The sequence below is a fragment of the Dendrobates tinctorius genome, unplaced genomic scaffold (assembly GCF_039654945.1).
Source record: "Dendrobates tinctorius isolate UK_male_01 unplaced genomic scaffold, ASM3965494v1 ptg000349l, whole genome shotgun sequence".
Lineage (NCBI taxonomy): Eukaryota > Metazoa > Chordata > Amphibia > Anura > Dendrobatidae > Dendrobates > Dendrobates tinctorius.
This window is the reverse complement of record NW_027362015.1, coordinates 1,085,871-1,113,464: the sequence shown is the minus strand read 5'-3', so window position 1 is coordinate 1,113,464 and position 27,594 is coordinate 1,085,871. Positions and strand designations below refer to the sequence as shown.

The 27,594-nt window shown below is 53.6% G+C and overlaps 1 protein-coding gene across 4 annotated transcripts in view; it reads left to right on the top strand.

Annotated features, from left to right (window-relative positions):
* MROH1 (maestro heat like repeat family member 1) overlaps positions 1 to 27,594 on the top strand; it is a 157,216-nt gene that overhangs the window by 116,260 nt on the left and 13,362 nt on the right. For all 4 annotated transcript variants that reach the window (XM_073562389.1, XM_073562390.1, XM_073562386.1 and 1 more), the window contains 4 exons: positions 14,190 to 14,327; positions 14,471 to 14,585; positions 20,264 to 20,410; positions 20,489 to 20,677. In XM_073562389.1, the coding sequence (XP_073418490.1) occupies positions 14,190 to 14,327; positions 14,471 to 14,585; positions 20,264 to 20,410; positions 20,489 to 20,677 (589 nt within the window). The remainder of the gene's footprint in view (positions 1 to 14,189; positions 14,328 to 14,470; positions 14,586 to 20,263; positions 20,411 to 20,488; positions 20,678 to 27,594) is intronic.

Sequence of the window (27,594 nt, the reverse complement as noted above, 5' to 3'; positions counted from 1 at the left end):
CCCCTGTCTTTTGATGCGCTACCGTCCCTTTTCTCTTGTGTGCTTATAGCCACACGTATCTCCCTCTGTGTCTATGCCCCTTTGTTTCATTGCACTTCTGCCCCCTTTTTCTGCTGCGCTGCCTCCCATGCCTGTCTCCCCTGATTCTGTGCCCCTTTCTTGAGTACGCTGCCTCCCATGCCTGTCTCCTCTGATTCTGTGCCCCTTTCTCCGATGTGCTGCCTCCTATGCCTGTCTACCCTGATTCTGTGCCCCTTTCTCCAGTGCTCTGCCTCCCATGCTTGTCTACTCTGATTCTGTGCCCCTTTCTCCAGTGCTCTGCCTCCCATGCCTGTCTACTCTGATTCTGTGCCCCTTTCTCCAGTGCTCTGCCTCCCACGCCTGTCTACTCTGATTCTGTGCCCCTTTCTCCACTGCTCTGCCTCCCATGCCTGTCTCCACTGATTCTGTGCCCCTTCCTCTGGTGTGCTGCCTCCCACGCCTGTCTCCCCTGATTCTGTGCCCCTTTCCCCGTTGCGCTGCCTCCCATGCCTGTCTACCCTGATTCTGTGCCCCTTTCTCTGGTGCGCTGCCCCCCACGCCTGTCTCCACTGATTCTGTGCCCCTTCCTCTGGTGTGCTGCCTCCCACGCCTGTCTCCTCTGATTCTGTGCCCCTTTCCCCGTTGCGCTGCCTCCCATGCCTGTCTACCCTGATTCTGTGCCCCTTTCTCTGGTGCGCTGCCTCCCACGCCTGTCTCCACTGATTCTGCGCCCCTTTCCCTGGTGCGCTGCCTCCCATGCCTGACTCCTCTGATTCTGCGCCCCTTTCTCTGGTGCGCTGCCTCCCATGCCTGACTCCTCTGATTCTGTGCCCCTTTCTCTGGTGCGCTGCCTCCCACGCCTGTCTCCTCTGATTCTGTGCCCCTTTTTCTGGTGCACTGCCTCCCATGCCTGTCTCCTCTGATTCTGTGCCCCTTTTTCTGGTGCACTGCCTCCCATGCCTGTCTCCTCTGATTCTGTGCCCCTTTCTCCGGTGCGCTACCTCCCATGCCTGTCTCCTCTGATTCTGTGCCCCTTTCTCCGGTGTGCTACCTTCCATTCCTGTCTCCCCTGATTCTGTGCCCCTTTCCCCGATGCTCTGCCTCCCATGCCTGTCTCCTCTGATTCTGGGCCCCTTTCTCTGGTGTTCTGCCTCCCATGCCTGTCTCCCCTGATTCTGTGCCTCTTTCTCGAGTACGCTGTCTCCCATGCCTGTCTCCCCTGATTCTGTGCTCTGCCTCCCATGCCTGTCTCCTCTGATTCTGTGCCCCTTTCTCCGGTGTTCTGCCTCCCATGCCTGTCTCCTCTGATTCTGTGCCCCTTTTTCTCCTTTGCCTCATTGGGGCACACAGGTACTGTGGGTGTATGCTACTGCCGCCTGGAGGCTGACACTAAGTGGGAAAAAAAAGAGGTTAGCTCCTCCTCCGCCGTATACACCCTCGCCCTGGTTGCGGGCGGAATCAGTTTTTGCTTAGTGTCCATTGGAGGCACACATCTGGACTTTTTTTTCTACACTCTGTCATTTTTTCCATGAAGATAAGACGCGGGCAACGGATCCTATTGAAAGGGTCCGATTTCCCCAAACCAACGACTGGCGGAGACGTGCGAGTGTCGCCTCCACGTATCCTTTCCTGCTACGTGGGACATGATGCAGGACTGAGCCCTGACCACCCTAAGGTAGAGAAACCCTAGGCTGTTCAGAGGCCTGTGAACAGTCATAGAATCGTAGAGTTGGAAGGGACCTCCTGGGCCATCTGGTCCAACCCCCTGCTCAAAGCAGGATTCGCTAAATCATCCCAGTCAGATGTCTGTCCAGCCTCTGTTTGAAGACTTCCATTGAAGGAGAACTCAGTCCGTGCGGCCCCCACTGCATCACCAATGCCAGACAGCGGTGATGGAAGGTGGCGGACGGTCCCTCTCCTCTTCCCCCTATAAGGGAGATGGACCGTCCTTAAACCTTTTTTTTGGCCCCCCTTCACCCCCCCCCCAACCTGAGGATGTAGATGGACGTCGAGGGGTGAGGTATGGAAGGAGGTGGGCTGGGAGGGCTCCTGCGGACATCCGTGGTCGGCGCTCCTGGCGCCATTGTTAGGCATCCCCGGGCTCCCTGGGTGCGCCACATAGCGTGGCAGCCGGCGGAGCAGGCTCCTGGCCCGATGTCCGGCGGTCCCGCCCCGAGTCCGGGCGCACGCCGGGAATTTAGTCCATGGCTTTTCCCGGAGCTAGGCCGCGGGCGGAAGTCCCGCCCCCGTGACGCGGCCACTTCCGGCGGACCCGCTCTTCGGGGTCTCGGGCGGACGGCAAAATTTAGTCCCCGGCTTCTGTCAGGGACTAGGCCGCGGACGGAAGTTCCGCCCCATGACGTCCCCGGGGCCGCCTCTTCGACCGGAGGCCCGCCCACGCCGGAGAGCGCTGTTTTTTAAAGAAGGAACAGCTGTGCGGCGGGCTGGACATCTGACAGGTCCAGGATGGGGGACACAGGACTGGGGTAAGTGCTACCCTTGGAGGAAGGCCACCTTCTGTGTGTTTTCCATTGCCTAAGCAGCTTTTTGGGCCTTGTCATATCACTTAGCAGCCATCATGTCCAGAAAAGCAAAGGCGCGCACATTCTTATATGTTGCATGCACCTCCTGTCAGTCCGCCTTCCCACGGGCGCAAACCAAGCAGATTTGTGAAGCCTGTGATTCCGAACGTGCCCAGGAGCCCACCCCTGCGACTGAGGCCAGTGTACTGAGCCCCCCGGAATGGGCTCTGTCTCTGTCACAGTCCATGGCATCGCTTACAAGAGCAATAGAGTCCCTTCGGGCCCCAGATAGGGGCAGGGATAGCGGCTCGCCTGTGTTAGATGAGTCCTCCACCTCACAGGAGCCTCTGGCCTGCAGGGGCCGCTCACTCCAGGCAGACGTTGGGGAAACGAACCCACACAGCGTCTCCCGGTCCATCTGGTGCTTCGGTATCCATAAGTTCGGCCTCTCGGTCACCTTCACCAAGGGTCGTTAACGGGAGCTCAGATTACGACTCTGATGAGCCGCTTGATTCAGGTACTCCAGAATTCCGGGAAACAATTGACAGTCTCATTGAGGCCGTCAACCAGACCCTTGGGATCGAAGATTCCATCTTGACCTCAGGTCACAAGGTCTCATGTAAGCGAGCAAAGCGGCTGCATAGTGTTTAGTTCTCACCCAGAGTTTGAGGACATAGTGCAACAACACAAAGAGCGGCCCGACAAACGGTTCTCAGGGCAAAAGGCGCTCGAGGCGAGGTATCCGTTCGCCCCTTATCTCCGTAAGAAGTGGGCAGAGTCCCCAACTGTAGATCCACCCGTGTCACGCTTGGCCTCTAGGACCCTGTTATCCATACCTAGTGGGTCCAGTATCAAGGATCCCACTGACCGTCTCATAGAGAGCCTAGCTCGCTCAGTATTTGAGGCATCAGGTTCTGCACTCTCCCCCTCATTTGCGGCAACCTGGGTAGCAAAGGCCATGATGGCTTGGTCAGAATAATTGAACAGAGCCCTGCATGGTATGGACCTACCTGCAGAGGTATCAGAGATCGGAAATCAGATCACTTTGGCCGGGAACTACCTAATTAATGCATCTTTGGATGTGGCTAACTGCGCTGCTCTCGCTGCGGCAAATGCGATCTCATTAGGAGGGCTTTATGGTTGAGGACATGGTGGGCAGACAGAACTTCCAAGAAATCCCTGACTTCCTTGCCTTATCAGAGCGGTCGCCTGTTCGGGGAGAAGTTGGATCAGCTCATCTCTGATTCCACAGGTGGAAAGAGCAGTTTCCTCCCTCAACAAAGGGTTAAACAGCCGTTTCGTCACCAACCTCTGACATGGTTTTGGTCATTTCGCAACCCCGGGTGGGCTGCAGCGACCAATTCTGCCGCTTCAGGTCATCCCAGCCAGGACAGGGATCAACAGGTCTCACATAGAGCCAACCTGTTGGGGAGAATGCGTACCCACCAGCCCAGATCAAGAGGACCTAGGTCCCAGAGATCTGAAGCCAAATGACTCGAGGCATTCTCAAGGCGACTTCAGCAAGGTAGGCGGCCGCCTGCTTTGGTTTCGCCACGCCTGGCTCTCCGTCTCACACGACACATGGGTAACGGAGCTGGTGTCCTCGGGGTACAAGATAGAATTCATCAAATACCCCCCAAGACGGTTTTTTCTTTCCTGTCCTCCATAGGTAATCGCCCGAGCAAGGGCTTTACTCAAGGCCATAAAATTACTCCAGCACAACGGAGTCATTGTTCCCGTACAGGAGAGCGAAAAATATCAGTTCTACTCCAATCTGTTCACGGTGCCCAAAAAGGATGGAGCCGTCAGGCCCATTCTGGACCTAAAGCTCCTGAACAAGTTTATCAGGATCAGACATTTCTGAATGGAGTCTCTTCGTTCAGTCATATCTGCCATGGGGCGGGGAGAATACTTGGCCTCTATGGACATCCAAGACGCCTACCTACACATCCCCATTTTTCCCCCGCACCAAAGGTTCCTGCGCTTCGCCATCAACGGCCTACACTTTCAGTTCGCAGCACTGCCCTTCGGGTTGGCCACCGCTCCCAGGGTATTCACAAAAGTCATGGCAGTCGTCATGGTCACCCTGCACTCCTGGGGCATAGTTGTCTTTCCTTATTTAGACGACCTCTTGGTCAAAGGCCCTTCTTTTCGGGCATGCGAGGAGAGTGTCAGCATCACGCTAGATACTCTTCCCGCTTAGTATGGTTGGTCAATCTAAAAAAAAAAGTCATCCCCTGTGCCAGTTCAGAGGATCTCCTTCTTAGGAATGATCTTCGACACTTCCCGAGGGTTGGTAATTCTCCTTCGAGACAAGGCCTTAGCTCTCCGGCAGGGAGTCCGGAAGCTGCTCCAACCGGTCCCTCATACCATCCACTTCTGCATGAGGATCCTAGGAAAGATGGTGGCAGCAATGGAGGCAATTCCGTTTGCCCAGCTCCATCTTTGCCCCCTGCAGCACACCCTGTTATCAGTCTGGGACAAAAACCCATTCTCTCTCAATCGCCGATGCTGGTTGCCCACGCGGGTCACACAGGCACTCGGGTGGTGGACAGCCAGTGCCTCACTTCTCCAGGGCAAGCCTTTTCCCCAGGCCATTGGTTGCTGGTGACAACCGACGCCAGCCTCCTTGGCTGGGGAGCGGTTTTTCGCCACCACACGACCCAGGGACGGTGGTCGCCGCAGGAGGCACGCCTCCCAATCAACTTGTTGGAAATACGGGCAATCCGGCTAGCTCTGCGACAGTTTCATCCCCTTCTAGCAGGCAGGCCCGTTCAGATTCAGTCAGACATCGCCACGGCTGTGGCTTACATAAATTATCAGGGGGGCACCCGCAGCAGGGCCGCCATGCGCGAGGTAGGGCATGTCCTTCATTGGGCCGACAGAAACCACTCAGCGATATCGGCAGTCCACATCCCGGGCGTGGAGAACTGGGCTGCAGACTTCCAGGGTGTCACATCTGGGGAATGGTCACTTCACCCCGAGATCTTCCAGCAGATTTGCCAACGATGGGGGACGCCAGATGTGGACCTAATGGCCTCCAGAGTGAACGCCAAGGTACCAGCGTTTGTCGCTCGATCCCGGGATCCGCAGGCAATTGCAGTGGATGAGCTGGTTCTGCCATGGAACCAGTTTCGCCTCCCATACCTATTTCCCCCGTTGCTACTACTTCCGAAGGTCATCAAGAAGATCAAGGCGGAAGGGGTGCCAGTGATTCTGCTGGCCCCAGATTGGCCTCGTCGGGCATGGTACGCAGACCTAGTGCAGCTACTCGCCGACGTTCCTTGGCGTCTGCTGCCAGAGCACCCAGACCTACTGTCCCAGGACCCGATCTACCACCCGAACTCAGGGGCCCTGTGTTTGACGGCTTGGCCGTTGAATCCTGGATTCTAACCCAGGCTGGGTTCGGCCGCAATGTGGTCGCTACAATGATTAGCGCACGGAAGCCAACCTCAGCACGTATTTATCACCACACCTGGAAGGTTTTCTTCACATGGTGTCTGGACCATGGTTGTTCTCCACTGAGATTTTCTATTCCCAACATCTTGGCTTTTCTCCAGTCTGGCCTAGACTCAGGCTTGGCACCAAGTTCCCTCAGGAGACAAATATCGGCCTTATCCGTTCTGTACCAGCGCAGGATTGCCACCAATCTGCAGGTGAAGACTTTCATTCAGGGAGTCTCCCACTTGGTACCTCCTTATAAGGCTCCCCTGGACGCTTGGGTCCTTAACCTGGTCCTAAGTGTTCTACAGGAGGCTCCATTTGAACCGTTACAGGAGGTCTCTTTAACCTACCTTTCTTGGAAGGTAGTATTTCTTGTGGCAATAACGTCAATCAGGCGGGTTTCAGAGCTGGCAGCTCTATCCTGCCGAGCTCCGTTTCTGGTCTTCCACAAAGATAAAGTGGTTCTCAGACCAGCCCCTCCTTTTCTGCCGAAGGTCGTTTCCTCGTTTCACATTAATGAGGATATTGTCCTGCCCTCTTTTTGTCCAGCATCGGTGCACCGTGTGGAAAAGGCTCTTCATACTTTGGACCTGGTGAGAGCTCTCAGGAGGTACGTGTCGCAGACGGCACCCTTTAGTAAGACGGACACGCTGTTCGTGCTTCCCGAGGGGCGCAGGAAGGGACTTGCTGCCTCAAAATCGACCATAGCCAGATGGATTCGTTTGACTATTCAGGAGTCTTACCGCATCAGAGGCGCACCAGTTCCAGCAGGGATCAGAGCACATTCTACTCGGACAGTGGGCACCTCTTGGGCGCTTCGGCACCAGGCATCGGCAGAACAGGTTTGCAAGGCTGCAACCTGGTCCAGCTTGCACACATTCGCAAAGCACTACAATATCCATACTCGGGCTTCGTCAGATGCGAGTCTGGGTAGAAGGATTCTCCAAGCAGCGGTGGCGCACCTTTAGACAGGAGGTGCTTGTAGCTTGGATCGGTGAGTCATGTTCCCACCCAGGGACTGCTTTAGGACGTCCCACAGTACCTGTGTCCCCCAATGAGGCGAAGGAGAAACATGGATTTTTGTGATAAACTCACAGTAAAATCCTTTTCTCCGAGACGCTGATTAGGGGATACAGCACCCACCCTGGTAGCCAATTGGCTTCTGTTTTGTTTAATTGATACTTTTTGAATGATATTAGGGTGGTGTCTTTTCTAGACATGTTGTTACCTGCATTAAGGTTGATATTGTCTGATTTTTGTTTGATCTCCTACTGCTTTTGCACCAAACTGATTCCGCCCGCAACCGGGGCGAGGGTGTATACGGCGGAGGAGGAGCTAACCTCTTTTTTTCACTTAGTGTCAGCCTCCAGGCGGCAGTAGCATACACCCACAGTACCTGTGTCCCCCAATGAGCGCCTCGGAGAAAAGGATTTTACGGTGAGTTTATCGCAAAAATCCATGTATCCGGTGCGCTGCCTCCCATGCCTGTCTCCCCTGATTCTGGGCCCCTTTGTCCGGTGCGCTGCCTTCCATACCTGTCTCCCCTGATTCTCGCCCAACCACTTGCACCAGTGACCCATTTCCGTCACATCTCCTCCAGTCCCTTTCCCCTACTGTTACCCCTCACCTAACTAGAATATTTAACCTCTCCTGGTATCTCTCCCTCCTCATTTAAGATTGCCATCATACATCCACTACTTAAAAAACCATCCCTCGACCAAAACTGTGCCGCTAACTATAGACCTGTCTCTAATCTTCCCTTCATCTCTAAACTCCTGGAATGCCTGGTCCACTCCCGTCTTATCCGCTATCTCTTTGATAACTCTCTTCTCGACCCTCTCCAATCCGGCTTCCGCTCTTTACACTCTACTGAAACTGCCCTCACTAAAGTCTCTAATGATCTACTAACAGCTAAATCAAATGGTCATTACTCCATGCTAATTCTCTTGGATCTCTCTGCAGCATTCGACACTGTGGATCATCAGCTCCTCCTCACTATGCTTCGCTCCATCGGCCTCAAGGACACCGTTCTCTCCTGGTTCTCCTCCTATATCTCCGACCGCTCCTTTACTGTATCTTTTGCCGGCTCCTCCTCCTCTCATCTTCCCCTTACTGTTGGGGTTCCTCAAGGATCGGTTCTAGGCCCCCTCCTCTTCTCCTTGTACACTGCCCCTATTGGTCAAACAATCAGTAGATTTGGTTTCCAGTACCATCTCTATGCTGACGACACCCAATTATACGCTGCTTCTCCTGACATCACGCCTGCCTTTCTAGAAAACACCGGCGATTGTCTAAACGCTGTGTCTAACATGTCCTCACTATATCTGAAACTGAACCTGTCAAAGACTGAACTCCTTGTGTTTCCTCCCTCTACTAATGTACCTATACCCGACATTGCCATTTCTGTGTGTGGTTCCACTATTACTCCCCAGCAACATGCCCGCTGTCTTAGGGTCATACTTGACTCCGAGCTTTCCTTCGCCCCCCACATTCGATCACTGGCTCGCTCTTGTCATCTGCACCTCAAAAACATCTCTAGAATTCGACCTTTTCTTACTTTTGACTCTGCAAAAACTCTTACTGTTTCTCTTATTCATTCTCGTCTAGACTATTGTAACTCTTCTAATCGGTCTCCCTCTTACCAAACTCTCCCCCCTCCAATCTGTCTTGAATGCTGCAGCCAGGATCATATTTCTCACCAATCGTTACACCGATTCCTCTACCTTGTGCCAGTCATTACACTGGCTACCCATCCATTCCAGAATCCAGTACAAACTTATTACCCTCACCCACAAAGCTCTCCATGGCTCAGCACCACCCTACATCTCCTCCCTTGCAGGGCTGTGGAGTCGGAGTCGGTGCTCATTTTGGTGGAGTCGGTATAAAATGGACAGACTCCGACTCCTAAAATATATAATAAATTGGGCACAGTAGTTCAATGCAGAATGTGCTGAATATTTTTTCATAGGAATTTGGGAAAGTTATGAAATGTCCTATAAATGACTGTTCTATTCCTGATCTAAGGCTACATTCACACACAGCGTTTTTCCTGCGTTTTATGAGGATGCGTTTTTTAGTTGCAAAAGCAGATCAGCTTTTTAAAAAACGCATCACCTGAAAGGTTTTTGAGCTCATAGATAATGTTTTCAATAGCAAAAGCAGATTAGAAATCTGCTCCATTTATCCATATCTGTCTATCCATATCGTATCTGTACCAAAAAGAATGAAAGCTGGATAGCACACAGACTAACACTCCTTTTTTTTAGCACCAGTCAGGGACACCTCATAGCTGCCCAAAAGGACGCCCAGGACAGGCATTGCTCGTCTTCAGTAACATTAACTGATAGTTGGAATAAATACTCTGCATTTATCACCACATCTTCTTAAGGTGCAGGCTTTATTTTCAAGCGTAGGGGTGTGCAGTATGAGGTTCTGCAGCAGCTGAGGTGTGCGGTATGAGGTTCTGCCCCCCCCCCCCCAGGTTTGATCCTGGCTACGCCCATAGTGTGAATGTAGCCTGAGGATCTAGGCTTTTTCTTAGCCGAGATAAGTCATAGTGTGTGTGTGTGTGTGTGTATGAAATAAATATATATATATGCAGTACAGACTAAAAGTTTGGACACACCATCTCAATCAAAGCGTTTTCTTTATTTTCATGACTATGAAAGTTGTAGATTCACTCTGGAAGGCATCAAAACTATGAATTACCGCATGTGGAATTATATTAACAAAAAAGTGTGAAACAACTGAAAATATCTTATATTCTAGGTTCTTCACAGTAGCCACCTTTTGCTTTGATTTCTGTTTTGCACACTCTTGGCATTCTCTTGATGAGCTTCAAGAGGTAGTCACCGGAAATGGTTTTCACTTCACAGGTGTGCCCTGTCAGGTTAAATAAGTGGGATTTCTTGCCTTATAAATGGGGTTGGGACCATCAGTTGTGTTGTGCAGAAGTCTGGTGGATACACAGGTGATAGTCCTACTGAATAGACTGTTAGAATTTGTGTTATGGCAAGAAAAAAGCAGCTGAGTAAAGAAAAACGAATGGCCATCATTACTGTAAGAAATGAATGTCAGTCCAAAAAATTGAGAAAACTTTGAAAGTGTCCCCAAGTGCAGTGGCAAAAACCATCAAGCGCTACAAAGAAACTGGCTCACGTGAGGACTGCCCCAGGAAAGGAAGACCAAGAGTCACCTCTGCTGCGGAGGATAAGTTCATCCGAGTTACCAGCAGCTCAGAATAGAGACCAGGTCAATGCCACACAGAGTTCTAGCAGCAGACACAGCTCTACAACAACTGTTAAGAGGAGACTTTGTGCAGCAGGCCTTCATGGTAAAATAGCTGCTAGGAAACCATTGCTAAGGACAGGCAACAAGCAGAAGAGACTTGTTTGGGATAAAGAACAAAAGGAATGGACATTAGATCAGTGGGAATCTGTACTTTGGTCTGATGAGTCCACATTTGAGATCTTTGGTTCCAACCACCGTGTCTTTGTTCGACGCAGAAAAGGTGAACGGATGGACTCTACATGCCTGGTTCCCACCGTGAAGCATGGAGGAGGAGGTGTGATGGTGTGGGGGTGCTTTGCTGGTGACACTGTTGGGGATTTATTCAAAATTGAAGGCATACTGAACCCGCATGGCAGCCACAGCATCTTGCAGCGGCATGCTATTCCATCCGGTTTGTGTTTAGTTGGACCATCATTTATTTTTCAACAGGACAATGACCCCAAACCCACCTCCAGGCTGTGTAAGGGCTATTTGACCAAGAAGGAGAGTGATGGGGTGCTACGCCAGATGACCTGGCCTCCACAGTCACCAGACCTGAACCCAATTGAGATGGTTTGGGGTGAGCTGGACCGCAGAGTGAAGGCAAAAGGGCCAACAAGTGCTAAGCATCTCTGGGAACTCCTTCAAGACTGTTGGAAGACCATTTCCGGTGACTACCTCTTGGAGCTCATCAAGAGAATGCCAAGAGTGTGCAAAGCAGTAATCAAAGCAAAAGGTGGCTACTGTGAAGAACCTGAAGAACCTAGAATATAAGACATATTTTCAGTTGTTTCACACTTATTTGTTAATTATATAATTCCACATGTGGTAATTCACAGTTTTGATGCCTTCAGAGTGAATCTACAATTACATGGTCATGAAAATAAAGAAAACTCATTGAATGAGAAGGTGTGTCCAAACTTTTGCTCTGTACCGTATATATGTAATCGATATTATATAATGTATTACATATTTACAATTTATTACAGTTTTTAGTGTTCTAAAGTTGTATTCCAATAAATAGATAGAACATAATATCTAAATATCTTGATTATTGGATCATAAAATGATTAAATGTCTGATGTTCACATTGTACAATACATTTTTCAATTAAATATAAGCAATATATGTCGGAGTCGGTGTAAGGGAAATTGAGGAGTCGGAGTCGCAGGTTTGGCTTACCGACTCCACCGCCCTGCTCCCTTGTTTCAGTATACCACCCTACCCGCGCCCTCCGTTCTGCTGATGACCTGAGGTTAGCATCCTCAATAATCAGAACCTCCCACTCCCGTCTCCAAGACTATACACGTGCTGCGCCAATTCTTTGGAATGCACTTCCCAGGTCAATACGATTAGTCCCCAATCCCTACAATTTTAAGCGTGCCCTGAAAACGCATTTATTCAGACTGGCCTATCGCCTCAACACATTAACCTAATCTATCCCTGTGAGGCACAGTCAAAAGTTTTACCATAACCAGGTTCCCCGCATCATGTTCCCACATGCTTTATGCATCCATTAGCCCTCTGTGTCTGTACTGTTACACACTTAACACTATGGCTGGTCCACACAATCAGGGCAACTGTTACCACCCACCTTTCATGTCTCCCTCTTTCCTCATAGACTGTAAGCTTGCGAGCAGGGCCCTCATTCCTCTTGGTATCTGTGATGATCTATGTGATTATTGTTATGCTGTAATGTATATTGTCTGTACAAGTCCCCTCTGAAATGTAAAGTGCTGCGGAATATGTCGGCGCTATAGAAATAACATTTATTATTATTCTGTGCCTCTTTTTCCGTTGCGCTGCCACCCATGCCTGTCTCCCCTAATTCTGTGCCCCTTTCTCTGGTGCGCTGCCTCCCACGCCTGTCTCCTCTGATTCTGTCCCCCCTTTCCCCGATGCGCTGCCTCCCATGCCTGTCTCCTCTGATTCTGTGCCCCTTTCTCCAGTGCGCTGCCTCCCATGCCTGTCTCCTCTGATTCTGTGCCCCTTTCTCCAGTGTGCTGCCTCCCACGCCTGTCTCCTCTGATTCTGTCCCCCTTTCCCCGATGCGCTGCCTCCCATGCCTGTCTCCTCTGATTCTGTGCCCCTTTCTCCAGTGTGCTGCCTCCCATGCCTGTCTCCTCTGATTCTGTGCCCCTTTCTCGGGTGCGCTGCCTCCCATGCCTGTCTCCCCTGATTCTGTGCCCCTTTCTCTGGTGCGCTGCATCCCACACCTGTCTCCTCTGATTCTGTGCCCCTTTCCCCACTGCATTGCCTCCCATGCCTGTCTCTTCATGCCACTCGAGTGAGGGACAGTGTTAGGCTCTATGTGGGGGGGTACTCTGCATGCGTCTATGTGGACATACTCTTTTATGATTCTGTGCCCCTTTCTCCGGTGTGCTGCCTCCCATGCCGGTCTCCTCTGATTCTGTGCCCCTTTCTCTGGTGCGCTGCCTGTCTCCTCTGATTCTGTGCCCCTTTCTCCGGTGTGCTGCCTCCCATGCCTGTCTCTTCTGATTCTGTGCCCCTTTCTTCTGATTCTGTGCCCCTTTCTCCGGTGTTCTGCCTCCCATACCTGTCTCCTCTGATTCTGTGCCCCTTTCTCTGGTGCGCTGCCTGTCTCCTCTGATTCTGTGCCCCTTTCTCCGGTGTGCTGCCTCCCATGCCTGTCTCTTCTAATTCTGTGCCCCTTTCTTCTGATTCTGTGCCCCTTTCTCCGGTGTTCTGCCTCCCATACCTGTCTCCTCTGGTGCGCTGCCTGTCTCCTCTGATTCTGTGCCCCTTTCTCCGGTGTGCTGCCTCCCATGCCTGTCTCTTCTGATTCTGTGCCCCTTTCTTCTGATTCTGTGCCCCTTTCTCCGGTGTTCTGCCTCCCACGCCTGTCTCTTCTGATTCTGTGCCCCTTTCTTCTGATTCTGTGCCCCTTTCTCTGGTGTGCTGCCTCCCACGCCTGTCTCCCTTGATTCTGTGCCCCTTTCTCTGGTGTGCTGCCTCCCACGCCTGTCTCCCCTGATTCTGTGCCCCTTTCTCTGGTGTGCTGCCTCCCACGCCTGTCTCCCCTGATTCTGTGCCCCTTTCTCCGGTGCGCTGCCTCCCATGCCTGTCTCCCCTGATTCTGTGCCCCTTTCTCCGATGTGCTGCCTCCCATGCCTGTCTCCTCTGATTCTGTGCCCCTTTCTCCGGTGCGCTTCCTCCCACGCCTGTCTCCTCTGATTCTGTGCCCCTTTCTCCGGTGTGCTGCCTCCCATGCCTGTGTCCTCTGATTCTGTGCCCCTTTCCCCGATGCGCTGCCTCCCACGCCTGTCTACTCTGATTCTGTGCCCCTTTCTCCGGTGTGCTGCCTCCCATGCCTGTCTCCTCTGATTCTGTGCCCCTTTCCCCGATGACTGCCTCCCATGCCTGTCTCCTCTGATTCTGTGCCCCTTTCTCCGGTGTGCTGCCTCCCATGCCTGTCTCTTCTGATTCTGTGTCCCTTTCTTCTGATTCTGTGCCCCTTTCTCCGGTGTTCTGCCTCCCACGCCTGTCTCTTCTGATTCTGTGCCCCTTTCTTCTGATTCTGTGCCCCTTTCTCTGGTGTGCTGCCTCCCACGCCTGTCTCCCTTGATTCTGTGCCCCTTTCTCCGGTGCGCTGCCTCCCACGCCTGTCTCCCCTGATTCTGTGCCCCTTTCTCTGGTGTACTGCCTCCCACGCCTGTCTCCCCTGATTCTGTGCCCCTTTCTCCGGTGCGCTGCCTCCCATGCCTGTCTCCTCTGATTCTGTGCCCCTTTCTCGGGTGCGCCGCCTCCCACGCCTGTCTCCTCTGATTCTGTGCCCCTTTCTCGGGTGCGCTGCCTCCCATGCCGGTCTCCTCTGATTCTGTGCCCCTTTCTCCGGTGCGCTGCCTCCCATGCCTGTCTCCCCTGATTCTGTGCCCCTTTCTCAGGCTCTGACTCCATGTCTTCTCTCTCCAGCTCTGCGGCAGAGGCTCTGCACTTCATGCTGGTCCAGGGAGGCAGCGAGGAGGTAGCGCTGAATGTGGCAGCTGATGGAGGCTGGGAGAATATGAAAAGGGAGGACACTCATCACGTGGGAGTATCATCATTGAGCAGGTAACAGCCCGCAGCCACAGGTCGCTTCAATGTCCCCCATCAATCACCTAACTGAATACGGCCCCCAGATAATCGTGATCCTATTGTGCGCCCCCCCATCAACTCATTTCCTGCCATGCGTCACGTCTCCTCTCTTCTCACAGTGCCATGGTGCGGTACGCCGGACCCAAACTCCCAGACATCATAAAGAGACTGCAGGCGATCCAGAGCAGCGCATATGACAACCAGAGGATCACCGCCACCGCTTTCCTCGCCCAGGTCTGGAGGATTTTACACTGGCACATGTTTATCCCCCATCCTTGCCCTGTATATCCTCCCCCAATTAATTTGTACACCCTCCTCCCTGTTAGATTTTAGACAGTGCTTGACATGTGCCAGTTCTGTTGGAGGTAATATCTGTGTTTGCGTGCTGGTGCCATTTCCGCATCTCAGTTCGGTTCGGATACCAGTTGCGTGTCGGGACTTGGTGTGGGTGTCTGGTGCCGGCTGCGCTTCTTGGCTCGGTGCGGATGTTTGGTGCTGGCTGCGTGCTTGGGCTCGGTGAGGATGTCTGGTGCCGGCTGTGGTTTGTGCGGGTGCCAGCTGCGCATTTGTGCTCAGTGTGGGTGTCTGGTGCTGCCTGCGTGCCTGGGCACAATGCAGGTGTCTGGTGTTGGCTGCGTGCCTGGGCCCGGTGCAGGTGTGTGGTGCCGACTGTGCTTTGTGTGAGTGCCAGTTGTGCACCTGAGCTCAGTGTGAGTGTCTGAGCGCCTTGGCTCATGTGGGTGTCTGTTGCTGTCTTTGATGGTGCCAGCTGCGCGCCTAGGCTGTGTGCAGTTGTCTGGTGCCGGCTGCGTTCCTTGGCTCTGTGTACTGTAGTTGCCTGGGCCCGGTGCAGGTGCGGGCCGTGCACCTGGGCTTGGTGCAGGTATCTCGTGCCGGCTGCGCGCTTGGGCTCTATGCTTGTTTGCTGCCGTCTGCGCACCTCAGCTCTGTAAGGGTACCTGCTGCCCGTTGCTCTCTTGGGCTCAGTGCAGGTGTCTGGTGCCAGTTGCACAACTGGGGTCTGTGCGGGGGTCTGGTGCCGGCTGCGTTCCTGGGCCCGGTGCAGATGCGGGCTGTGCGCCCCTAGGCTTTGTGCGGGTATCTGGTGACGGGTTGCACTCCTGGGCTCTGCTTGTTTGGTGCCGTCTGCGCACCTAAGCTCTGTGCTGGTGCCTGCTGCCCATTGCACGCTTGGTCTCGGTGTGGGTATCTGATGTCGGCTGGGCGCCTCGGCTCGTGTCTGTTGCCGTCTGTGCGGGTACCGGCTGTGTGCCTGGGCTTGGCATGAGTGTCTGATGCCAGCTGCACGCCTTAGTTCTGTGCGGCTATCTGGCGTCTGCTGCGCACTTGGGGTCTGTGCGGGGGTCTTATGCCTTTCTGTGCATTTGGGCTCGGCGTTGGTGTCTGGTACCAGCTGTGCTTTGTGTGAGTGCCAGTTGCACGCATGCGCTCTGTTTGGGTGTTTGGGCTCTGTGCAGGTGTCTAGTGATACTGTGTCTGTGTGCGAGGTGCGTGTCTGGGCTCAGCGTGGGTGTCTGGTGCTGGCTGCGTGCCTGGGTTCACTGTAGGTACCAGCTGGTTGCCTGAACTATGTGCTTGTCTGGTGACAGCTGCGGGCCTGGGCTCTGTGCGGGTGCCTCCTGCCTGTTGCCCCTGGACTCTGTGCTTGTCTGGTGCCAGTTGCACACCTGGGCTCTGTGCTTTTGTCTGCTGCCGGCTGCACACCTGGGCTCTGTGTGGGTGCCTCCTGCCTGTCGCTCCTGGGCTCTGTGCCTGTCTGGTGCCGGCTGCACACCTGGGCTCTGTGTGGGTGCCTCCTGCCTGTCGGTCCTGGGCTCTGTGCTTGTGTCTGGTGCCGGCTGCGCACTTGGGCTCTGTGCGGGTGCCTCCTGCCTGTCGCTCCTGGGCTCTGTGCGGGTGCCTCCTGCCTGTCGCTCCTGGGCTCTGTGCGGGTGCCTCCTGCCTGTCGCTCCTGGGCTCTGTGCGGGTGCCTCCTGCCTGTCGCTCCTGGGCTCTGTGCGGGTGCCTCCTGCCTGTCGCTCCTGGGCTCTGTGCGGGTGCCTCCTGCCTGTCGCTCCTGGGCTCTGTGCGGGTGCCTCCTGCCTGTCGCTCCTGGGCTCTGTGCGGGTGCCTCTCCTGCCTGTCGCTCCTGGGCTCTGTGCGGGTGCCTCTCCTGCCTGTCGCTCCTGGGCTCTGTGCGGGTGCCTCTCCTGCCTTTCGCTCCTGGGCTCTGTGCGGGTGCCTCCTGCCTGTCGCTCCTGGGCTCTGTGCGGGTGCCTCCTGCCTGTCGCTCCTGGGCTCTGTGCGGGTGCCTCCTGCCTGTCGCTCCTGGGCTCTGTGCGGGTGCCTCCTGCCTGTCGCTCCTGGGCTCTGTGCGGGTGCCTCCTGCCTGTCGCTCCTGGGCTCTGTGCGGGTGCCTCCTGCCTGTCGCTCCTGGGCTCTGTGCGGGTGCCTCCTGCCTGTCTCTCCTGGGCTCTGTGCGGGTGCCTCCTGCCTGTCGCTCCTGGGCTCTGTGCGGGTGCCTCCTGCCTGTCGCTCCTGGGCTCTGTGCGGGTGCCTCCTGCCTGTCGCTCCTGGGCTCTGTGCGGGTGCCTCCTGCCTGTCGCTCCTGGGCTCTGTGCGGGTGCCTCCTGCCTGTCGCTCCTGGGCTCTGTGCGGGTGCCTCCTGCCTGTCGCTCCTGGGCTCTGTGCGGGTGCCTCTCCTGCCTGTCGCTCCTGGGCTCTGTGCGGGTGCCTCTCCTGCCTGTCGCTCCTGGGCTCTGTGCGGGTGCCTCTCCTGCCTGTCGCTCCTGGGCTCTGTGCGGGTGCCTCTCCTGCCTGTCGCTCCTGGGCTCTGTGCGGGTGCCTCTCCTGCCTGTCGCTCCTGGGCTCTGTGCGGGTGCCTCTCCTGCCTGTCGCTCCTGGGCTCTGTGCGGGTGCCTCCTGCCTGTCGCTCCTGGGCTCTGTGCGGGTGCCTCCTGCCTGTCGCTCCTGGGCTCTGTGCGGGTGCCTCCTGCCTGTCTCTCCTGGGCTCTGTGCGGGTGCCTCCTGCCTGTCGCTCCTGGGCTCTGTGCGGGTGCCTCCTGCCTGTCGCTCCTGGGCTCTGTGCAGGTGCCCGTTGCCGGCTGTGCACCGACCTGCTGTGACACACTCTACCCGTCATACGTGTACACAGTGGTGAGGATGGAGCCATGTCCCGTCCTCGGTCATTCTCACCACAGTCTGGAAGTTTCCAGCATAGCAAACGTCTTGCGTCAGCACTGAGCGTCTCTGGCAGGACGTCCTGGGTTATGGAAAAATCCATCATCTGCCGCTGCTCCGTGCTCCCTGGACAGCGGCTCGGCCACCGCTCCTGTGTCCTGGAAGCAGAGCCTGTAACACGAGCAGCTGAGGCCGATCTGCGGAGCAGGAGTGAGCCCGGCCTGGCACGTCGCCCCATCTCTCACCGCTGCACACTATCCATACTAAACAGGAGGTGCAGGACCCAACCACAACCCCCATCCTTCCCCCTGAGGATGACGTGCTGCAGAATGGAGGTCTGCTGCTTGTGCTTCACACCTCACCACGTACAGAATGGACAAAGAGGGACATGTAAAACCTGAGCTAAGAAAACGCCACACATTGGAGAGACCGCGTGTATCATCCTTAGAGAGAATAGAATGGCGAAGCGGAGTGGTACTGGATCACCGTACACTCCTGATGAACATGTAGTGCGTGAGACAGTAGCGCTGATATGTAGAGGTGCCGGAAATAAATCATAGGAATATCGCAGATAACGTTTCCACCCTGCCAGGGTCGTCTTCATATTGTTGCTGAGAATAGTTGACGGACAGTTGACGTCATCGTGTGCATTTCCTGCACCTTTCCAAGAGGGTCTGGTGATTCGTTACTACTTATGTATCATCCATACACTGCTGACAGAGCGAGGCACCCATTGGAGTACGGGGTCCACTGTATATGTCCTGCCATATTGCATCCGGCTGTAGGGTCACCTTAGATCTCTTGTGTGACTGATGTCTGTCCATCCTGTGCCTGGCTGTAGGGTCACCTCAGGTCTCCTGTATGGCTGATGTCTGTCTGTCCAACCTGTGTCTGGGTGTAGGGTCGCTTCTGGTTTCCTGTATGACCAATGTCTGTCTGTCCTACCTGTGTCCGGGTGTAGGGTCACTTCCGGTCTCCCGTATGACTGATGTCTGTCTGTCCTACCTGTGTTCGGGTGTAGGGTCACCTCCGGTCTCCTGTATGACTCTGTCTGTCCTACCTGTGTCCGGGTGTAGGGTCACTTCCGGTCTCCTGTATGACTGATGTCTGTCTGTCCTCCCTGTGTCCGGGTGTAGGGTCACCTCCGGTCTCCTGTATGACTCTCTGTCTGTCCTACCTGTGTCCGGCCGGGTGTAGGGTCACTTCCGGTCTCCTGTATGACTGATGTCTGTCTGTCCTACCTGTGTTCGGGTGTAGGGTCACTTCCGGTCTCCTGTATGACTGATGTCTGTCTGTCCTACCTGTGTTTGGGTGTAGGGTCACCTCCGGTCTCCTGTATGACTGATGACTGCTTGTCCTCCCTGTGTCCGGGTGTAGGGTCACCTCCGGTCTCCAGTATGACTGATGTCTGTCTGTCCTACCTGTGTCCGGGTGTAGGGTCACTTCCGGTCTCCTGTATGACTGTCTGTCTGTCCTACCTGTGTTCGGGTGTAGGGTCACTTCCGGTCTCCTGTATGACTGATGACTGCTTGTCCTCCCTGTGTCCGGGTGTAGGGTCACCTCCGGTCTCCTGTATGACTAATGTCTGTCTGTCCTACCTGTGTCCGGGTGTAGGGTCACCTCCGGTCTCCTGTATGACTGATGTCTGTCCATCTTGTGCCCGGCTGTAGGGTCACCTCTGGTCTCCTGTATCATTGATGTCCGGGTGTAGGGTCACCTCCGGTCTCCTGTATGACTGATGTCTGTCCATCTTGTGCCCGGCTGTAGGGTCACCTCTGGTCTCCTGTATCATTGATGTCCGGGTGTAGGGTTACCTCCGGTCTCCTGTATGACTGATGTCTGTCTGTCCTACCTGTGTCCGGGTGTAGGGTCACTTCCGGTCTCCTGTATGACTGATGTCTGTCCTACCTGTGTTCGGGTGTAGGGTCACCTCCGGTCTCCTGTAAGACTGAAGACTGCTTGTCCTCCCTGTGTCCGGGTGTAGGGTCACCTCCGGTCTCCTGTATGACTGATGTCTGTCTGTCCTACCTGTATTCGGGTGTAGGGTCACCTCTGGTCTCCTGTATGACTGATGATTGCTTGTCCTCCCTGTGTCCGGGTGTAGGGTCACTTCCGGTCTCCTGTATGACTGTCTGTCCTTTCTGTGTCCGGCCGGGTGTAGGGTCACCTCCGGTCTCCTGTATCATTGATGTCCGGGTGTAGGGTTACCTCCGGTCTCCGGTAGGACAGACAGACATCAGTCATACAGGTGTCCGGGTGTAGGGTCACTTCCGGTCTCCCGTATGACTGATGTCTGTCTGTCCTACCTGTGTCCGGGTGTAGGGTCACTTCCGGTCTCCTGTATGACTGATGTCTGTCTGTCCTACCTGTGTCCGGGTGTAGGGTCACTTCCGGTCTCCTGTATGACTGATGTCTGTCTGTCCTACCTATGTTCGGGTGTAGGGTCACCTCCGGTCTCCTGTATGACTGATGACTGCTTGTCCTCCCTGTGTCCGGGTGTAGGGTCACCTCCGGTCTCCTGTATGACTAATGTCTGTCTGTCCTACCTATGTTCGGGTGTAGGGTCACCTCCGGTCTCCTGTATGACTGATGACTGCTTGTCCTCCCTGTGTCCGGGTGTAGGGTCATCTCCGGTCTCCTGTATGACTGATGACTGCTTGTCCTCCCTGTGTCCGGGTGTAGGGTCACCTCCGGTCTCCTGTATGACTGATGTCTGTCTGTCTTGTATCCAGCTTCTGCAGAGTAGTGACCTCAGTGACCTGATCTTCCTGGAGCCGCTGATGGAGAATATGACCGGACGGCTGAAGGACAACAGTGTCACCGTCCGCATGCTCGCTGTTCGTGGCCTGGGGAACATGGCAAGCGGATATCCTGAGAAGGTCAGGACCCTGTGGTTAGGAGTAAGAGCGGTAAATATCTGAAAATCTGCTGAGGCTCTTGTGTCTTCCTTATTACAGGTACGAAAACATGGATCTCACTTACTGACCGCCATGATCAACGCCATGGATGACCGAGAAGATCCCGATCATATAGTGACCCAGGAGGCCATGTCCAATCTGTCTCATCTTCTGCCCCATGTGCAGGACTCGGACATGCAGTCGCTTCTCATCCATACCGCCATCCGCATCAGACCCTTCTTTGACCACGTGAGTAACAGGCGGCTGCAGATGTCACTCTATTGAGAGGTCTGCAAGACCCACCGAATTATCAAGATGTTTGATCGACCCCCGAAAAAATTATCAACCTATTATCCCCGAAGTATAGAGAGGATAGACCTTAATAAAGAAGACATCGGCCTATAATACACCTGGTAATAGTGTCACACATAGAGTGTGCAGCATAAATGAGTACACCCCTACAGATTGGTCAGAGAACCTTTATGTTCCTCTCACAGCCCACACGCTATGGACACCGCACTACAGAACACTCCACAAATGTCGTCTACTGATTGCAAACGGGATTTGCTATTTTGCACCCATAAAACTGATTTTTCTGAAAAAATTCATCCAAGACCATGTTGCAAAATGAGTACACCCCAATGTAAGTCTTCGGAGTAAAGCTAAAGTTTAGACCACAGAATTTTAATGACGGTAGAAAAGAAAAATCCAGGGGGGCGTGGCTTGGACTTGGAGCTGTGAGGCCGCATCTCTTCTGAGCTCCGGTGTGCCAGAGGCCCCTGCAGCGATTTATTAGCTATCTCCAGCTCCACTTACCCTCCGGTATGAAAGGCAAGGTCGGGCTCTGCTCCCAGACATCCAGAGAGCACACTGCGGGTCCCGGGGGTGCTGGAATCGCCAGGTATATGTTGGCCCCTGGCAGTGGGGGAAGGAGAGCGGCATCCTCAGCAATGGTGATGGGGGGAGGTGCCTCCTCCATGCAGCCACACACACACAGGCGCTCATCGCCTGGGATCACGGATGCACAGGGGAAGGTGGCCACAGTGGAGAAGGCGGTGACCGCTACACCAGGGACTGGCCGCTCACCGGGTAGTCCGACAGGAGGGAGCCAGGCACAGAGCACGGGAGAGGTGAGAGCTGCACCCTGCTCCTCACCCCCCGGTCAAACCATATCGCAGGCTGAGCAGGACATGTCTCCCCCTGTATTACACCCCTATCAGACCCAGGGGACAGGAGAGGACCCCCCTATCACCGCCAGGGAGACACGAGAGAGGGGCTTCTACCTGCCTAGTGCCTCAGGACGTTGCTCCACCTAATACTGTACCGCAGGGCCCCCCTGCACAGGCTCCTTTTGGATTTGTGGGCCGTGATGATCCTATAAATGTCGCAGAGCTGAGAGCGCAGTTGAGCGCCATCCCCACCAAGGCTGATGTGGAGGGCTATATACAGCGTCTGGAGGCGGTGTGCATGGGTGAAATGGGGTCCCTTAAGGAGGACGTGTCCCACCTCACTACCAACGTCTCTGCATTGGAGGCTAGGGTGGAGTCGCTTTCCTCACAATTGCAGAGTCAGCAGCAACTCCTGGACCTACACTCGGAATCTTTCAATGTTGTCCTAGTTATGCTAGAGGACTCTGAGAACAGGAACCGGAGGAATAATATCAGGCTTCGTGGGATCCCTGAGTCTGTGGCCCCATGTGACCTTTCCTCGGCCCTCCCATGGCATTTTCAATTCGCTCTTGGGGAGATCATCCTCTGAACACATTGAAATAGATAGAGCCCACCGCTCGCTAGGTCCAAGAAACCCTGACACATCTAAGCCAAGGGACGTCATTTGCAGGATTCACTACTTCCAAACTAAGGATGACATCATGCGTAAGGCGAGAGACCATGATGCCATAGACTTTAATGGTTCTGATATCCTCCTCCTGGCTGATCTCTCACGCTTTACCTTGGCCAAACGGAGGGCTCTGCGTCCCCTTCTGGAAGTACTGCGGGAAAATGCCCCTACAGCTGGGGCTACCCATTTCAATTGCAAGTACGCGGTGGTGAAGGTCTGACAATCCTGAGATCCCCATTGGATCTCCAGAACTTTACCGCTGCACTGAGTTTACCCATGGTTGAACTGGGTGATTGGCCTCGCCTCACTGCGTCTGACTTATGGGGACTGCGCCGCGATGGAGGCCCTCCCTCCGGGTCTATGAGAAAGAGGAAACGCGGCCCCCGTCGTGGACGTGGCTCCGCCACTCAGGCTGTCGATCCTTGATCATCTACCCCCGACCACATGTTTTCAATCGCCTCTTCTTTATATTTTACCGCCTACATTGTCCATACATGTTGCCGGGCTCCCTTTCAGAGTCTGGTCGTAATTTTGTTAAATTTTGATTATTACAGGGGGACTTGAGCCGAATGTCTGGTAGCGATGTCATTACTATCTGACTTTACCTGGGTCTCCTGAGAGGAGCTTTCAGCTTAGTTTAGTTGATTTTGCACTGTTTATACAGGTTTTCCTATTCCGACGGGCACCTCACGGGCTGTGCTCAACTGTTATGTGACTGCATGATTCCGCTATTATGATCTTAGGTTGACTAACGCTACTCTCTCTCCTAACCCTAGCTCCTGGTGATACCCCTTCGGAGGCTTGTTCCGACTTTGTTCACTTTTGCAAATGTATCTGGTCCATAGCCCGTCCTATTATGTTTGTCTATTATGTTTGTTAATAATGTTTTGTTGACAGGTTTACGGACCGAGAGTGGAGTTTGGATTTTTTTTTTTTTTCTGTTTGCTGCGGGGGTTAGGCTGCTTGCTCTTTGCCCAATCACATCCCCTCTAGGGTGTGTCTTTGACACTACTTTCCAGAGTTTTCTCTGATATTGTTCTCTACACCTGAGGCCTAGTGGCCTTTGGTTTCTCCCTTCTTTTTTGGCCGGAATCCTGTCTCCCGGCTGAACTTCTCTCTCCCTTTGGTGCTTTACTTTCTCTGTTTCTATCCCTTCCCACTCTCTACCCTCCCTACTCCTTTTCGACCCGATTATACCACCCGTAGACCCGATGGTTCATGTGGCATCTCTGCAACTCTGCTCACTTAACGTCAGGGGGATTAATGTCCCCGAAAAGCGATTGAAGGTTTTAGATGGTATGCATAGGCAACGAGTTGACATACTTCTGCTGCAGGAGACGCATTTTCGATCAGACAGAATCCCTTCGCTTAACCATAAATACTACACACAGTGGTTCCATGGAAGTAATTCTGGCTCCAAGTCTAAGGGAGTCAGCATTGCATTACATAAGTCTCTACAGGCTCAGGTGGTCGCCTCTAGGACGGATTCTGACGGTCGATATGTGTTTCTGAAGCTTAAAATTGCCCACGATTTGTTCACCATAGCTAACATTTATCTCCCCAATCAAGACCAGGTCCGAGCGTGCAGAAAGTACCTACGGGACCTTTCGGCCTTTGCGGAGGGCTATGTGATCATGGGAGGGGACTTCAATATGGTGTTGGACCGCGCTGTGGATTCTTCTTCAGGCAGGTCAGCGGTGTCCCCCTCACAGTTGGAGAGCCTACGTTGGGCCCTGACGGACTCATGGTTGGTAGATGTTTGGAGGTTGCTACACCCCACTGCTCGGGACTATACCTACTTCTCCACAGTACATAACTCTTACAGTAGATTGGATTATTTTTTGATTAGCCACGGACTTCTGTCTTTTCACCCAAAGTCTGACATCGACACGATGTTGTGGTCGGACCATGCCCCGGTCTTGCTCTCCCTACAGCTGCCGAGTCTCGCTCCGAGACAATGGACTTGGTCCTTAAACCCTGGTCTCCTCGGAGATCTAACGTGTCAGGCGGCTGTGCGGACAGCAATCTCGGACTTTCTAGATTTTCACAAACATGAGCCCACGGCTATTCCGTATCAATGGGAAGCTTTGAAAGGAGTGATACGGGGAGTATTTATACAACAGGGGGCCCGGCTGAAAAGAGAGAGGGAGACTAACATAGTGAGTTTGTTGACTCGTGTCCAAGCTCTGGAGTTGGATCACAAACGGACAAGAGATACCGGGGTTCTGACTGATCTCCTCAGGGCACGCTCTGAGTTGAGTACCTTGTTGGAAACGACGTTGGCACGACAGAGGGACAGTTTTCATAAATTTCTGTACAAGTTTTCTGACAAACCTGGGAGAGCCCTGGCGAGGTTTTTGCACCCCCGTGCCCCCACCACTTATATTCCTACCATGAGGTCTGCTGCAGGTGAACTGGTCCATTTTCCTGAGGAGATTGTGGACTTATTCAGAGCATATAACGACTCTTTATAATTTAAATGGCCCGCTGTCTGATATGTCCCCTCCCGAATTTCAAACGTGGGTGGACGAGTACATCCGGGACACTGAGCTCCCGCCTATGTCGGTGGAGGAGGCGGAGGCCCTGGAGAGACCTCTTTCAGAACAGGAGGTCTTCGGCACAATAAAATACTTAGCTAATGGTAAAAGCCCTGGACCGGATGGATTCTCTGCCGCCTTTTAGAAGTTATATGCGAATTCCCTGGTCCCCTTCATGACCAAACTGTTTAACGCCATCTCGGCTAGCTGTCCCTTTGCTCCCCAAACGCTGATGGCCACAATCACCGTGATTCCTAAACCAGGGAAGGACCCCCTGTTGTGTGCAAGCTATAGGTCCATATCCCTTATTAATGTGGATGTGAAGGTGTTTGTGAAAGTGTTGGCTGGTAGGCTGAACCGTGTACTCCCTGGGTCCATCCATAATGATCAGGCGGGCTTTGTGCCACATAGGGAGGCCAGGGATAACACCGTGAAGACGTTGCTTCTGACTTCGTACATGCGCACAGGAAGGGTTCCAGCATGCTTATTATCCATCGACGCTGAGAAGACGTTTGATCGCCTAGGCTGGCCCTTTCTTCGCGCTTCCCTGAAGCAACTGGGTGTGGGTCCTAACATGTTAGAGAGGATTTTTGCTTTATATCATAGACCTACAGCCTGTCTCAGAGTGAATGGCACCCTTTCATCGCCCATTGATATAAGGAACGGGACCCGTCAAGGTTGCCCCCTTTCCCCCTTACTTTATATCCTTGCGACGGAACACCTGGCAGTGGCATTAAGGAAGACACCTGATATTGAGGGTCTGCGGATTGGCCAACAGGAGTTTAAGATATCCCTGTACGCGGAAGACCTATTATTATACATTACCAACCTGACTGTGGCCTTTCCTGTGCTTCTTCGAGAGTTCCATAGGTTTGGGGAGGTTTCAAACTTTAAAGTCAACTACTCCAAGACGGAGGCGCTCAATATCTCCTTGCCTGATGATCTGGTCTCTCAGCTCCAGGGGTCCATTTCTTTTAAATGGAAGACTGCCGCCTTGGATATTTAGGAGTCCTTATACCTGCTGACATTGGCGCAACATATGCTCTGAGCTATGTCCCGCTCCTACGGAAAACTATCGCAGACCTTAAACGATATAGCAGACCTCAACTATCTTGGTTCGGACGGGTGGGAGTGATCAAGATGGAAATTTTGCCCCGATTCCTCTATCTTTTTCAGACGGCTCCAGTGTAGGTTCCGGATTGCTTTTTCAGGCGTCTGCTATCAATAGCTTTATTTGGGGAACTAGGAAACCGCGGATTCGGTTCTGGTGAGACCTAAGACTAAAGGGGGGGTAGGCCTCCCTGATTTTAAACGTTATTACCAGGCAGTCTTGCTCTCTAGGATTTTCGACTGGAGGTTCGGTGATGCTCATAAACAGTGGGTGCTCTTGGAGAAACTTTTATCGCCCTCTTCTTTGTACTGGTTGCCTTGGCTAGGGGGGATCGGACGCCCACCTGTGTCGAGCTATGCTCCACTTACACAGATTGTTCTGAGGTTCTGGGACAGATCATACGTGAAATTACACCTGACCTCCCGACTGAGCAAATTGAGCCCTCTTTTTGACAATCCGGCTTTCCCCCCAGCAATGAATAGAACCACGTATTTATGTTGGACACGACTTGACGGGGTGGGACTGGGTCAGGTGAGGGACAGGTTTGCGGGGCTCTCCGATGTACGGGGGTTGCGAGACCCTGGCCGTGCGACGCCGCTGTCTTGGCTGGAGCTCCTACAATTGCGGAACTTTCTTCTCAGTGTGCCGATGGGGGTGCTGACACCATTTGAGTCCCTGATGCTCCCTTCCGAGGGCCCCTCTCATTTGTTTTCGGTGCTCTATGGCCTGGTCTTGAATTCACTTCCCTCTACTACGCTGGGATTTATGGAGGCTTCGGAGAGGGACCCAGGGATCACCTTTTCTGAGGCGGATAGTTTAAAAAATTTTCACTCTTGTGCATAAGATGACAATGTCTAGCCAGGCGCAGGAGAGGAATTATAAATTGCTGACGCGTTGGTATAGGTGTCCTACTCTTCTTCACAGGATTAACCCGGAGACCCCGGATGCTTGTTGGAGATGCGGATCCGCCACGGGCTCTATGCTTCATATTTGGTGGTCCTGTGGTCCCCTACAGGCCTTCTGGAGTTCAGTTTTCGATGCCTTCATCTGATGACTGGGGTTCGCCATGAGCCCTCCCCTCAAATGGCCCTACTGTCCCTGATTCCCAGTTCAATAACTTCCGTCAAGAAGGGGATCCCAAGATTCTGTCTAACGGCTGCCAGAGCAGTTATTCCCCGGCATTGGAAGTCCACTGTGGTCCCCTCCACGGAGGAATGGATAGCTGAGATGGAGAGGCTACAGCGCCTGGAGTCACTGGTGGCGGGTGACAGTGATGCTACGTATGAACAGGGACGCACCTGGTTCCTCTGGCAATCCTTTAAGGAGAGCACCAGGTTCCTGACATGGCTGCGCACCTATTCATAATCCTCAGTAGGTGGGCATTTCCACTGACTGGTCTCCTTTAACTCTTTCCCTTCTCTCCCTCCTTACTTCCCTTTTCCCCATCTCCCTCTTTCTCCTCCCCCCCAATTTTCTATGTTTCTCTTTCCTTCTTTCTCTCCTATTTCTAGAATTACCTTTTTGCAGGTTATCTGCTATGTCTGTAAAGCTTATGTCCGGAGGTGATTCTCAAGATAGCAAGCATATACCCTCATATGCCAGAGCCTTTGTTTGGCTACACGTGTGCTGCTTTTACAGAGGTGTAATGTATAGCTTTGGACATTGTAATGACTCTGTAA